General features: G+C 47.3%; 6 protein-coding genes across 6 annotated transcripts; 3 read left to right on the top strand and 3 right to left on the bottom strand.

Moving 5' to 3' along the window:
• Nucleotides 1-189: 189 nt before the first annotated feature.
• GLAREA_11241 (alpha/beta-Hydrolase) lies at nt 190-1,731 on the top strand (the record flags this gene model as incomplete). Its single annotated transcript, XM_008079430.1, has 3 exons — nt 190-356; nt 410-493; nt 549-1,731. 3 exons carry the CDS (start codon nt 190-192, stop codon nt 1,729-1,731), a joined length of 1,434 nt encoding a protein of 477 aa, XP_008077621.1.
• Nucleotides 1,732-2,577: 846 nt separating this feature from the next.
• Nucleotides 2,578-4,263, bottom strand: GLAREA_11240 (Phosphoenolpyruvate/pyruvate; the record flags this gene model as incomplete). Its single annotated transcript, XM_008079429.1, has 3 exons — nt 2,578-2,623; nt 2,677-3,792; nt 3,848-4,263. 3 exons carry the CDS (start codon nt 4,261-4,263, stop codon nt 2,578-2,580), a joined length of 1,578 nt encoding a protein of 525 aa, XP_008077620.1.
• A 932-nt stretch (nt 4,264-5,195) lies between these two features.
• On the top strand, nt 5,196-5,894 carry GLAREA_11239 (duf1748 containing protein; the record flags this gene model as incomplete). Its single annotated transcript, XM_008079428.1, has 4 exons — nt 5,196-5,360; nt 5,425-5,500; nt 5,556-5,598; nt 5,753-5,894. The coding sequence occupies 4 exons, from the start codon at nt 5,196-5,198 to the stop codon at nt 5,892-5,894; spliced, it is 426 nt and encodes a 141-aa protein (XP_008077619.1).
• Nucleotides 5,895-6,992: 1,098 nt separating this feature from the next.
• On the bottom strand, nt 6,993-8,690 carry GLAREA_11238 (uncharacterized protein; the record flags this gene model as incomplete). Its single annotated transcript, XM_008079427.1, has 1 exon — nt 6,993-8,690. One exon carries the CDS (start codon nt 8,688-8,690, stop codon nt 6,993-6,995), a length of 1,698 nt encoding a protein of 565 aa, XP_008077618.1.
• Nucleotides 8,691-10,116: 1,426 nt separating this feature from the next.
• GLAREA_11237 (NAD(P)-binding Rossmann-fold containing protein) lies at nt 10,117-10,850 on the top strand (the record flags this gene model as incomplete). Its single annotated transcript, XM_008079426.1, has 2 exons — nt 10,117-10,741; nt 10,810-10,850. 2 exons carry the CDS (start codon nt 10,117-10,119, stop codon nt 10,848-10,850), a joined length of 666 nt encoding a protein of 221 aa, XP_008077617.1.
• A 534-nt stretch (nt 10,851-11,384) lies between these two features.
• GLAREA_11236 (uncharacterized protein) lies at nt 11,385-13,797 on the bottom strand (the record flags this gene model as incomplete). The annotated part of the gene is made up of 3 exons (XM_008079425.1): nt 11,385-12,703; nt 12,750-12,918; nt 13,153-13,797. The coding sequence occupies 3 exons, from the start codon at nt 13,795-13,797 to the stop codon at nt 11,385-11,387; spliced, it is 2,133 nt and encodes a 710-aa protein (XP_008077616.1).
• Between the last annotated feature and the right edge of the window lie 648 nt (nt 13,798-14,445).

The raw sequence follows: 14,445 nt of genomic DNA, 5'->3' as shown, positions 1-14,445 counted from the left end.
CTTTCCTCCCCAACTTCACAACTCCCGTCTTGTTCGCATCGTCATCAAGCACGTCAAGCTGACAGCGGAAATCAATATCGTTTTCACCTGTAGATCGTGGAGTGCCGCCTCATCATGTCGACCGTAAAACAAGCAGTCTTGGGTTTTACTTAATGAGCCGCGTCAGATTCCGAGCTCTTCGTACCCAACATGCTCCCACCTCCGACTCTGAGCTTTACTATTCCTTCCGTACACGATGATCTGGTACTTTCATGCCGAATATACCATCCACCATGCCTCTCTCCGGAAAACCTCTCCCAGCTCGAGAGTTGGGATAAAAAGGCAGCCATAATTGCCCACCCATATGCGCCTCTGGGGTATTTGAAATACGCTCTTTTGCAGCATGGTGTTTGGTCTGACCTTGGATTAGTGGTAGTTACGACGATCCAGTGGTCGACTTGATCGGGTCCACTATCCTCAAAGCTGGCTTCTGTGTTGGCACTTTCAATTTCAGGTGCGTCTTCAAAATGCTGCCAATGTGCGATGTATGCTGATCTTCCTGGTTCAAGGGGTGCGGGTCAATCCCAAGCACGTACTTCTTGGCGGTCACTGGCGGAATACAATGATTACATCTCCTTTATTGGTTTTATGGCATATTATATTCATCTTCTCGCGCTGCCAGTCACAAACGTCTCACCCATGAGTCAACCCAAGTTTACCGAATCCGAGCCCGAATTGCACAACCTAACTCCCGTTCCCTCACAATCAGTAGCTCCTCCCCACGTCGACAGATTTAGAAGTCCAACTATGAACCCTGATGGCTTGTCAAGTGCAGGCTTGGAGGCTAAAACCAGCGATACTCGACCAGTCTTCTTAATGGGGGGTTATTCGTATGGTGCAATGATAACATCATGTTTACCTGCCATACTTAGCTCGATTCTAGAACCATTCCAAAGTCCTGCTACTGGCTCAGCCTATGCCGAAATTCGGATGCGAGCAGAAAGTCTCGCTATGCAACAGAGCGAAGCAATAAGCGTTCAATTGTCGTTGTTCCACGCCCAGCACCATCGTGGTCGCAGTCTACAACCAAACGATCTTCTTTGTAGTCCAACGTCTCGCAAGGCTAGCGGTGGAATGCGCACTGGCGGCACTGAAGGAATACGGAGAGCCAGTCACGACTCGCACCGCTCGAGGAATTCGTTCTCAATCGAGACACAAGAGAGAGTTAGAAAAAGCGTAGATCGAGTTCGATCTCTGACGAAACAAACAAGGCACCAACCTCGTAGGGCTAACAGTGACGCCTCCTGGGCATCCTCTTGGAAGAGTGGTGAACTCGGGAAATCAAATCATTCGTTAGAGAAAATATTAACGGATAACGACATTGGATTATCGTCTGAAAATAATATCAACCCGATAATCGGGCTGGGAGATAGATTCAGAACCGCCTACCTCCTAGTCTCTCCCCTTCAAGGATTTGTAGGGGGGTTACTCACGCTCTGGAGTTTTAGACCAAACAAAGGGCTTCCTGACCCAGAATTCAAGTTCGGCGTGGAGCCAACATTGGCCCTATTTGCTGATGATGATGCTTTCGTGGCGGTAAAAAAGTTACGAACTTGGGCCCAACGATTCCAGGTGGAAGGGGTCGACAAGTTCAGGTACAGAGAGGTTAAGGGCGCAGGTCATTTTTGGCACGATAGAGATTGTCAAAGGATTTTGAGGGATGAGATCAAGGCGTTTGTCACGGCCTTGTGAGAGAAATTCCTAGTTGACTTGTACTTCGTACCACCCAGAGTAAACCGCAGTGGATAAAATACAGACTTTACTTGTTCCAGGAATGATAAGTATATCCTCAAGTCATTATTGGCTAAATAACCTTGTTTACCGTATCTTCTAGAAGACCCACCGCGGTTTATTCAGGGGGGGTCGAAGTAGATGTGAGCGGGTCACAATGTTTGTAGAATCTTCAAGAACACATCCCTGGATCCAATAAAAAGTATGACAGCTAACCTTGGAACTGGGTTGACGTGCTTAGCCATGAATCAAGTGTTGGGTGTATACGTCTCTTCAGGTGAGTCATGCCAATTTGAGAATAACCTCCGAATTACGACCGATGATAAGACCCAAATCAGAATTTGGGTAGAAGGTCAAGACCAGAAAGAAGGCGAGTCGACGCCACGACAAACATGCCATAACCGAACCCCATCTACAAAAATGGAGATCCAAAGGTTTCTTTACCTCCGCTCTTTCTATACGGTAGTCTGTGGTAACATGATCATAGTATGGCATCATGGACAAATCTGACAAAGCTGTAGGTTGACAAGTCCATTGTATATACTCCTGTTCGCACTGGAAAACACGACGGAACGTACTAAAAATTGGTATTGAGCTCTATAAACATTTCTTGCTATCATAAGTCATAGCGTGCGGTTGTTCCAGTAAACCACTTCCTTCATTTCCTTTCGGAATTCAAAACGGTTTTTGCAGACTTTTCGACAGAGCCCTCAACTATGAAATGGGCGGAGGTCAATTTGCTCGCACCAGAACCGAAGCCTATACAAGCGAGGTTTTATCGGGGTTTTCGATGATCTGATGGTCACTTTATACTTCAAGCCCGAGGTCTTTCTCGGCTTTGATGACACGAAGACTGTTCTAAAGTTAGTGGTAGCTGAATACAATGGGATTTCCAGGTAAACATACGTGTTGGTGTTACCCATGCCGCCCTTCCATCCCTGAACAACGACAACAGTCTCACCCTGTGAAAGGACGCCTAGCTTCATAGCCTCAGCAATACCCCACTTGATTCTGCGATCAACATCCTCCTGCCAGTTGACTTTGCTGAAATCTGGTTTTTGTTCGGGGAAGAAGAAAGGATATACGCCACGATACAAGTGACCATAGCGAGAAGCACTGGCGTTACGCGTGACCATGAAAATTGGGCAAACAGGTCTGTACTTGGACAGGAGACGGGCACTATCTCCGCTAGTGGAGAGGACGATTAAAGCACCAGCATTCATATCCAGACTGGCACGGACAGCGGCCATGGCACAAGACTCGACTATGCTTACTGGTCTCTTAGCAAGGGCAGTCAGTTCCTCAAAGTGAGAAACATATGCGATCGTGTTCTCAGCCTTGAGGCAAGTCTCGCTCATCTCTCTAACAGCTTCATTTGGATAGCTGCCCTTAGCAGTCTCTCCTGACAACATAACACAATCGGCTCCATCAGTGACCGCATTACCAACGTCACTGATTTCGGCACGGGTTGGGCGTGGGTTGTTGATCATCGACTCGAGCATCTGTGTAGCACAGATGACTGGCTTGCCAGCAATGTTACACATTGCGATCATCTTTTTCTGCGCAGCGAAGACCTCAGCAGCAGGAATCTCGATACCGAGATCGCCACGGGCAACCATGACTCCATCTGTTTCCTTGAGAATTTCGGCAAAATTGTTGAGACCTTGTCTGTTTTCAATTTTGGCAATGATCTGAATATTCTTGCCATCTTCACCAAGAATCTTACGGATGGCGGTGATATCTTCACCACGACGAATAAAGGAGGCAAACACCATGTCGACATTGTTCTTGACACCAAACCGGAGATCTGCCTGGTCCTTCTCGGAAAGTGCTGGAAGGTCTACATCGGTGTTGGGAAGGTTGACACCTTTTTTGGAAGAGATCTTTCCATTATTGCGGGCACGAGCACGAATCGTCTTGTCATCGATAATGTCAAGCACGTCGAATGCAAGAACTCCGTCATCCACGTAGATAATGCGGCCCTTCTGGATGACCTTGGTGATGTTTTTGTAGTCTACATACCTGGAAGTAGGTGATTAGAGGAACTGGATGCCAGAGCGGATCACCAATAACTTACATGTTCTCCACGTCGCACGCGGTAGCGTACTTCTCATCAGTGGTGATGTTGATCTCAGTTCCAGCACTGATTGGAATATCCTCGTCACCTTTGGTGTTTCCCGTTCGGATCTCTGGACCTTTGGTATCCAAAGCAATGGCGATCTGACGACCAGCTTGGACCTTTTCGGCCTCACGAGCATTGTCGATTACGGATTGATGGTACTCATATGAGCCATGAGAGAAGTTCATACGAACCACATTGAGACCGGCAGTTCGGAGCTTGTTTATAGCCTCGACTGAGTTTGTCTTGGGGCCGATGGTACAGATAATAGATGTGCGGCGATAGTTCTTTGCTGGCTTGTATTCAGTATTGAGAGCAGAGATCCATTCGATCTTTGTAGAGCCGGACGAAAGGTGGTCCATCGCGGTAGCCATGATTGAGGAGAAGGATGGAGGTGGAAGAACGAGGCTGTGGAATAGCTATGTATATTCTGCGATGCGGGGCAAAGCCAGAGGAGCGATTGTACGATTCGAGGGGTTGATAGAGATTTAGATCGTCAGGTTTGAATGATCAAGGAAGGAAGGTCTGCAATATTTTCTGTCAGTTGGTGGTTTGAGACACGATTGTGCTAGCTGTTACTCAGCTCAACTGTTTGGTCTTGGTGGGGGTGATAGCTTCGGAGACCGACCAATACAACAATCAGACGACACAACGTTTCACGTTGCGATTGAGAAAGTGATGGTGATGAGGAGACCACGAGTCTTGCACAGAATTAAATGAGCAGGGAAGAAGGAGGGAAGAAAAATACTCACTCGGGTGATGAGGGAATTCTTTCAGGAGATGGGGTGAGCAGAACTGGTGGAAGGAGTAAAAACTGTTGCTGCACAGTTTTGATAAAAGAAAGTATTTGTTTTGCGCCCATTATGGCGGACCCCACCCCCAAGGCCAGGCCAGCGTGCCAGCCCGACTCCAGAGCGAGGGGCTCAAGTCCTCAACCGCTTTGCTGCGACATGGTTGGCTGCGCGGCTGCTATCTCGGGGCGATTATTAGGTTCCCGCTATCCATGGATCTAAGTGCTGGTGGGGGTATCACGTGTCCATGGTATAGTTTCGAAGACCTATCGTCGGCGACGGTTTCTCGAAGACATTCCAAGGTCTTGCTGCATCCAAACCAAAGATCGTGAGTGAGTAAATCAATATTCTCGTCATTCTACGATCAGGTGATGAATACGACGAATTCGGTAAAAGGATGATAATGATTCAGTCCTGTAGGTGGTCACACAGCCTTTATTAACTGGCTTCTGCGGAGGTGGACCGGACCGATAATTCGGGAGCCCGGTTGCGCGTTCACCGGGTCGGCTAGCCTGATGGTGCTGGCAGGTGCACAGCAACCAGGCTCCGAGACTAAACAAAGCAAGTTCCGACGTACAACTCCAGCACACACGAGAGCTTCGACTGAGAACCCTTTCCCAACCTTTTCCCTGGCCATTACACATACCCGTAACCAACAAGCAAGGCAAGTAACCATGGTGGTGAGTCTCTAGTCCCTTACGCTCCTAGTCACTGCTTGATGCATACGGAACCTAATCGCCCCAGTTTCTCAACTTACTGACATTTGGGTTATGGGGAAAGCTCGGAAGGTTAACTCACTACGCATTTGATGCTGTTCTCAGTACGCCTACCTTTGGAGAGAATGTCCTTCGACTGTTTGCTAATCCGTTCTTTAGTCTCCACCATTCTGGCTGGCATGAAACGATCCACCGGCTTAACGTACGTTCTATCTCATATCTTGTTCCGACTCGTCGGCTGTCTACCTGTGAAGCAAACTTTCGCGAAACCATCCCCCTCATTAGGCACCCTTCTCCTAATAGAGACCGCATTTGAGAGCACACCAGCTGACGAGTCCCATGCTCCGGGACCTTAGGCCCAGTTTCAAGAAAGAATCCATCTCTGAGAACAAAGATGTCAATGTGTGGATTGGAAAATATCTGGACGTCGGCGAGTGGGTGATGGACACTTCGGTTGCATTAGCTGGGTCGAGCGGATTTTTCGAAAGGAAACGATAAGCATGCGCGGAATCAAGGCCACGACATACAGATAGCGAAGAAATCAACATCGAATCCACCGGCGACGGACACGCTCGCGAAGGCGGCGATTCCATAGTGAGAGAAAATCGGACAGCATGGGCATTTGGACTTGTAAAGGTCTAGGGCGTTAAGGTGTTGAACTTTGGACTGCGTTTGCAGATTGCGGGTATGGCGAAAGGCGATGTCTCTACTTTTTCAAGCAGTGCTACTCAGGATTAATAGACATCTCGAGAATGCCGCGTTCAATCAAACAGATGGCATACGAACCAGCGTTTATTTCCTTGGTCTAAAGTTAATGGCGACTTGTGGTCGATTTCAAGTTGCCAGGATGTGGATTCCTACACATCAATAAGAACATGCACTGTCGGCTAGGGATTTTAGGACTCTGAAATTGCAAACTAAATGTAAATCAGTAGCGGTTCACATTTTCATGGCGTAGTGGATTGAAACATGGCTGAGTTGGTATGGTAGTCTGATCCTAATGCTCTTCCCGAGTTATCTATTAGGCCAGATTCTGCCCGGTATTTTCTTTGCTATGGGACGCGAAGTAGTCCTACCTATCTATATCTAGTGTCATTGACATTACTAGTTGTAGCAATTGCTTCTATCCTGAGCGCTGATAGAGTATTATGTAGCGATTGTACTAAGGTGTTGTAGCCGCATATGACTATATCTTCCCGAGCACACCCTTAGGATTAATAAGGATTCTTCACGTATACTGGTGTGGTCTTTGAGAAGATCTAGGCCCTTGTTCCAGCACTACAATTTTGGATATTGACGTAATAGCTCCTACTGCCTCCCGAAGATTGTGTCCCATTAGTCTTCATACTATATTCCTCTCATACAACGTCTCAACTGGCCAAAGCAATGGAATTCCGCCACCTGGGCGATGCTCGTTGTTTCATTAATCAGCAAAATATGAAATCAGATCTTATCGACTCACCAAACAGCTCGGACAACTTGCCTTGAGACCATGAGTTATAAGCTGTGGATAGGTTTTGTTCAGGACAAGAGCTCTGGGGTATCAGTACTATTATTGTAAGACATCTAAGGGTATAATCAAAAGCCTAGAGATAATCAATGACTATCCTCAACCAATAACTCTGCCAAATTCGGACCCTCATCTTCGCTTTCGTCTGCCTCCACCCGCATATCCAAACTTGGGCTTTCCTTATTACTACTTGTAGTCCTATTCTCGGATTTGTGGTCACTTTCTTCAGCACTAACACCACTGACACTACCAAGGTCTTGTTTCACAACACTCTCCGCATGAGAGATGAACCCCGCAGTCTTTTGCAAAAGCTGTTTACCCTCTTTAAAGGCTTCGAGTTCGGCACAGATAGCACAAATCAAGAGGTTCCATTTGTTATCCTCTGCTGTTTGCACCGCGGAAGCCAAACGGTCTATGGCGCTTCCCATCTTGGTAACATGCCCCTGGAGCACTTCGACGTCATGGCCACCAGGGCTAGACATGTCTTTCTTCAACTCGTCCTCAAAGCTGTTAACGATATCAACCACATCTTGCCACAAGCCTGCGCCGTCTTCCAGCGCTTGTCGTTCAACTTCAACATCTTCATTCTTTGAAGATAATTGTGCAATTTCCCTTTCCCAACACTCTCTCGCCATGGCCAACGTCCTTCGCGCAGGAGGAAGAGACAGAAAGCCTTCTTCGCCGCTCAAGACTGTGCTAGTCTCAACTGGAGGTCTCTTCAAAAATCCTCGCACTTCTCTCTCCGCTTCTCTGATCGCCCCTCGCCAACTACTCAGTCGACTCTCTTCCCTATTTACTCTCTCTTTGATCCTCTCGGCAAGCCACTTCTTCCTTGCCTTCATCTGCGTCAATCTCTCCTCTAGCTCTGCTATCTCATGCTCTACAGCAGTTTCCTCCTCTCTCAACTCCTCTAGTTCTCTGGTCTCGTCTTGGGATTTGCCTTTTTTGAATTCCGTCTCTGCGGCCAAGATGCGCTCTTCCCAGATCGAAAGCTGAGAAAGAGCATCCTTACGGCGCGCGACTTCATCTGAAATAATAAGAAGTTGGCCTTCTTTCACCATAACTAGCTCGGACACGCCCCGTAATAAACCGCGACGAGCACCTCGAAGTCCTATTCGTTTCTGCCGGGGTTGGCGTACTGGTATGACGCCCGAACCATTCAAACCGTGATTTCGGACACTGCGGGATGTTGGTGTGCTGCTTCCAGCATCGCTTCCTCCTAGGCTACTCCTACCAGGGAGGCTCTCGCGGTCGAGCCCTTGTATAAGACCCTCGGACTGAGCGTCAAGATATGTTTGTAGTTCCGTCTGAATAGACCTTTCCCTGCGTTCCAACAATAGAAACTGATTGTGTACATTTCTTCTGATCTCCACTTTGTTGGGTTCTCTGCCATGTTCATTGTCCATATGCTTCGCAGGCAGCCCAACCCTCATCGCTATAGGCGGCGGTGGAGTAGCAAACTGGATCCTCCTTCCTGTGGAGGATAATGAGCTGACATTGCCACTATGGTATCTGTCGACGAATGGTTCGTCGAAACCCCCGCTTGCTGTGGATTCTTTATTATCGCTGTAGGGATGGTAAGCTTGGTACGTCCGAGGATTGGCGGCGTCATTTTTGGAACGATAGAAGGCAGGAGGAGGAGAGGGAGATGCCGGGCGACTCTCTCTATCTAGAGAAAGATTCTGGAGTGAGATAGAGTCGTCTCTGGGTGTGTGGTGCGTTGGTAGGAGAGGGTTTCGGTCTGCGGAAGAGGATGATCGAGAGAAGAACGAGGAGCGCGACATGATCTGACTCTTAATGCGGCCGCTCGCAATGGTCGCAGTGGTTCCGTAAATCCAGTATTTTCATAGAGGAGAATGCATCTCGGTTTCGCAAAGGCTACCAAGGTGGTGGATGCGGTAACATTTATGTCTTGTTCTCGTTTGTCTCACATGCGCATCCAGGTCGGTCATCTGCGGTTTGTGGTTTCTGGTGTAGCTTCTATCAAACGTGGTATGAGTGGTGACTCTGATTCCTGTAGTTGCGGGGTGGTGCAGGTTCGACGCTGTTTAGTCGAAAAGGGCACGCTCGAGTATCAATGTCCATGTTTTGCATCGAGCTTACCTTGTTTTAATCATGGTGATTCAGATGCCATTCCATGGCCAGCCACCCCAACCCGCATCGAACAGCGTACCATCAACATAGACTTTTGTGTGATCTTCAAAAGGACAACTTTTTTATTGAGATCAAAGGGACAACCTATTAACGACCTGCTCTATCTATTACGAAAGGTTTTGGAAGATGTCTTGCAGCCTCGGCAAAGTTGACCTCTGAACATTGTACAAACTCGGCATAGTTGCCTCAACTGCTTAAAACTCGTGACTAGGTACATACATCGAGATATATAAATCCAAACCAATCTACCTTTCATACTGACCTAGTACGATTATAGATAATCAATCGATGGTAAAACTCAATTCTATTGCTCTTCAACATAGAGAGTCTACTAAATTACCCGGGGAATCATTCTTATGGCCACCAATTTTGGTCTTTGACGAGAAATCTCTTCCAATACATCAACAAATATAAATAAGATACCGCACGATGCGTCCTTCACTTCTCGTTTGTATCAGGAAACAATAAATTCGGTCAATCTTGCAAAAAGTCGACAAAGGTATCGCGAGACAATGCACAAGAGCATACACGTCTAAGTCAAGCACGCAACCAGTCTCCGAAAATACCACACCAGATGAGGATTTGACTTCCCGAGTACTTCCGCAAATGAAACTCAGTAACGGAGACCGCCATTCTTTGACCCCCCCACCACGTATGCTGCAAGACAAGCTTACACCCAGGGAAAGGGCCAACGCGAGATTTCAAGTTGAGGGAAATGCAATGTAAGTCCCCTTTCATCACTATGTGTTCTTGAGGTGGACAAGAAGGGATGCCAGTGAAACGAATCTGGCACATGGCGCCTTGGAGGTAGGGTAAATGAGCCTGGAATCATCAACTACATTTTAGATTTCTTGTTGCGTGGTCTGTTCGACTGACCACATCCGTTTTCGCGGCGAGGGGTTCTTCAGCGAAGAATTGCACATTGTTGCAATTTCGATCGTATCCAGATGGAAGATATGAAATGGCTAACAAGTGTTCTGTAGAGTTACTGGGTGAGCTGGAACTCTAGGATTCGCGTGTGCCAGAGCTCTACTGGAACACGGTGCAAGTGGTCTGATGATTTTTGATGTGGAGAAAAACAAATCGAGAATCAAAGTCGAGGAATTACAGAATGAATTTCCAAAAGCTAGGCTCGGTTACAAGATAGTCGATATCACAGATGATGCAGCCGTTGCAACTAGTGTTCAGGAATCGGCGAAATTTCTAGGCTCTATTGACGTTGTCCTTTGTTTTGCCGGTGTCGTCGGATGTACACATGCCCTTGAAATGACAGCTTCGCAGTGGCGTAAGACACTGGATATTAATACTACAGGGAGTTTCTTTGTAGCTCAGGCCGCAGCTAGACAAATGATCGCACAAAAGACAGGTGGTAGTATTGTGTTCACTGCCAGTATCAGTGGGCATCGTGTCAACTACCCTCAACCACAGATCGCTTACAATGTGAGCAAAGCTGCGCTGTTGTCACTTAAGAATTGTCTAGCCGCGGAATGGGCAATCCATGGCATCAGAACGAACTCCATCAGCCCAGGATATGCTGATACGATTTTGAACGAGGGAGATGGCCTTGCGGGGTGTAGATCTATCTGGACTCCGAGGAATCCGATGGGAAGGATGGGTTCGCCGTCGGAGCTGACAGGCGCTGCCGTATTCTTGTCCAGTTCCGCAAGCACTTATATTAACGGTAAGAGCACGGCAGAGTTCGCACGGAGAGTGCTGTCATTTATGATACGTCTGCTGATATTCGCGTAGGCGCCGATATCGTAGTTGACGGCGGTCAGGTCCTCTTTTGAGATGGCTGCTTTGCCTCAGAACTACGGATTGTGGAGAGCACAGCATGAAAAGTAGGAGTGTCATGAGTTGGGTGTTGTTATGAACATCCGTAAGTGTTATTCTGGATTCTGTCTGCTCTAGATATGAACCGATTCCGGCACGTTGGCACCCTATCTATGCCTCTGTATGCCACGCTTCTCACGTTAGTAGACCAAATGCCATACAAGCTGAAACAGCGTCCAGTTCATCCTTCAGTAGTGTTCTAAGCCGCCTCTAGCAGTCAGTATAATGTTGTTTAAGGCGTCGAAATGAAACCAAGCGATGTTATATAAGCCATGCAACGGTATGTCCCTGAATCATGGAACTGCTGGATGCTTTCTCTCGGATAGATGCTTTCAGTGTATATTATTTCTTAGTCGCTGTAGATACATCAACATCTTGACTGAATTTGTACCAAATCCAGATTGATGTGCGACCATTTTGAGCGTACAGTGCTTCCAGATTCCATCCTGGGGTGACAACTAGTCGTCAAACTCTGGACTTTGGGTGGAAATCTACGTTTCCGATGTTGCGCTAGTGTGGCCTGGATCGTGATTAGGGCATCGTTTGACCGTCCATCGCTCCCACTCTTGCCATCTCAATTTGTTAATAAAAGGAACATCATCGCCGATGTCCCTCTCGCAATCGCATATTTGAGATGTAGAAATGCCTATATGTTCTGGGGATGCTGGAGGTTCCATCGCAGCATCGGGTATGTTATAATGATCATCTTCGATATCGTTGCCTTCCGTTTGGCTTTCTTCGCTCTCATCGCTTTCACTAGCCTCACTATCATCATCGTCCCCGTGAATATTACCAATGTCAAAAGCCTGGGGGTCGTGCTCATCTCCTTCATTATCATCCTCTGAACTTAGATGCCCTTCGTCTTCATTTTCGTCATCAGATGATGGTAAGTGATATTCTGATTCAGAAGATTCGTCTTCCACGTAATATGGTGCTCGTCCACCATCTCCATACCCAATACCAAAAAGACTGATCCAGTCGAGGGTTAGGTTTTGTTTGATTTCTTTCAACACATCTTTCCATCGCAATTTCTGGTCGCCCTCTTCGAGGTACACCTGTCTTAATCGGACGGACCTCAGCGTTGGCAATCTCAGTAATAGCCTGACAAGTTCATCGCCATTTAATGACCATAGATGTACGCCAATGTATTTGATGGAATGCCAAGACATGTCATGAAAGACGTCGTGCAGCGGAATTGAAACGACCCTTTCAAACGCGATATGAAGGCCAGATAAATTTTCTGTACACGGTAGCAGCTGTTGACAATAATTTGAGAGCCAATCAACCCTGCTATTCATAGTACTGCCGTTATCACTAACGAGTCTTAATAGCAAACCTTTGAGACGTCCCAGCGCCATTTTCAAAGGCTCTGATGCATATGGTAAACTTGCGGTCTTCCCTTCGCCTGTTGGGGGTCGTATATCTAGGAACCGGCAGTCAAATATGTTTGCCGGACTGTCCGAGGCGAGGAACGCAGCAATCAAAGTCTCCATCGCGTGCTCGCATGCGTGACGCCAGCTCAGATACTGTTGCCCATTGTTATAACAAAGGTATTTGAAGTATTCCTGATCATTTTCGTCCATAACTCTGAATAGCCTTAGCCTTTCGAGGTTTCGCAATGATTTGAGAGCGAGTGTCAGGCTCTTCAAGTCCTCTTCACTCATACGAAGCTCGGATTGCTCCATCGCCCTAATCATGGTGTTCTTGACCAAAGCCTGCTTCCCCACCCGCCACCTGCCACGGCCTGAGACCTGCTGACGCTGTCTCTCCTTTTCCTCGCCTTCCAAGTACATTTCGAAATGTTTGTCGCCTAGAATGACATCAGATACATCCTTTATGGCCAGAAGGTAAGTTACCTAAATGAAACGGAGGAACCATATAAGTTAACTTTTTCACATATCTGCTTATAGCTGGGTGCGAAGATATCTGCCTTAACGTTCTAAACCCCTTTTTGGAAAATCGAACACTAATTCGATCGAACAAACGCTCAGCACAGATTTTTGACAAATCCGAATTAACAAGCCTCTGGTAATTATAAGTGTTAGTAAAGATACTTGTTAGAACTATCTCCAGCCTTTTGGAAAAGCCGAATGCTGACACCCCTTCTTTCAGCGGCGTTCGCTGTCGCGGGCAGCATATTGCGACTGGGAAATGAGGTGAAATGAGACATCGACTCTTTTAAGAAAGTGGGTGTAGAATCGGGCAGTGGTACAGTTCAGCACAGTACGTTGCGAAATGCTACAAGAAGAGAGCACGTACAAGATTCTTCAACTCATGCAAACCACCAAGTGCGTCGTCAGGATTGCTGGGGGTAAGCCTATCAGGATAACTCTCCAAGCTAAGGCAGCTCCTGTTTTCGATTTGCACCATTCCTTTGGGCTTTTCTGACAAGTAATCAAGAATGATGATTTTTATCTCCAGCGGCATTCTAAGAAGATTAGGACGAGGGCCAAATTTGACCTGGTGGAGTTCATTGAGTCTTCTTGCGGTAAGACGGAAATTGAGCACGTCAAGCCAGTTGCTCCTCTGCAACTCTTTGTACATCGAAGTTTGAGACCTTTCGCGATGTGTCAAGGGAACTTTTTGAGCGTTTTCCAGTCTAGGGTCAATGCCATCGAAAAGGTGGAGAATGATGTTTTTGATAGCTCTGAGGGGCAATCGTAACAAAACTGGTGCGTTGCGGTCAAAGAGAACTCGATACAGCCCATTTAATCTTTTACTTGTAAGACGTAGGTTGACAACATCATCCCACCTTTCTCTTCTCACAACCAGTGATACCTCTTGTATACTGACAAAATGAAACCTGCCGCCTATCCTTCTGGGGTCCACGTTCCCAAGGAGGTGTACAATAATCCTGTCTAACACGTGAACCGGAATTCTTCTCGAGTCGAGCGATAGTGACATGTTGCGAGAGAGGAAGCAAGAGCGAGTAGCTACCAACAGCAACCAATCTTGGTAACTGCACACAGTCCTCTAGACTATGTTGCCGCTAGTAATCCTGCTCACTTTGTTAGACGCGAAATTTGCAGTATGGTTATGGAAAAATGCCTGTAAGATAGACGGCAGACAAGCTTTGGTACTCACACCTGACCAGCTCACACGACGAAAGCTCCACGGGAGATCAACGAAAGTAGCAAGATCGATGTCCCTGTCCATCGGCGGTGGGGTGCGGGAATCTCTCAACATCGAGACGTGGGGATCCGTGGCACACTTTTTCTTGCTGCCACACGCACTGTTGAGTTTATGATATTGTCCGAGAGGTGCGTTTTCTGAGGGATTTATGCATAGAAAATGGTGTGCTGGATAGTGACGGTCCTAAGAGAGCGTGGGATTTTGGCTGAAGAATCATGGGCCATCAATGTCGAGGGGACGACCATGCCCTTAATCTTCCTCGCAGCTTTCCCGAGTATAACTTGCATACATATGCAATCATGTGATGCCCGCATATGCATATCTGGTTCCAATCGAGGGCATTTGCAAAGGGGCCGCATAATGGCAGCGAATAATGGACGGCAGGATGTATGAGGGAGAAGTCCGCTGGGAGTTCGTGGA

This window comes from Glarea lozoyensis (genome assembly GCF_000409485.1).
Source record: "Glarea lozoyensis ATCC 20868 chromosome Unknown GLAREA11, whole genome shotgun sequence".
Classification (NCBI taxonomy): Eukaryota; Fungi; Ascomycota; class Leotiomycetes; order Helotiales; family Helotiaceae; genus Glarea; species Glarea lozoyensis.
The sequence above is the reverse complement of the archived record's forward strand: the minus strand, read 5'-3'. Positions and strand labels throughout refer to the sequence as shown.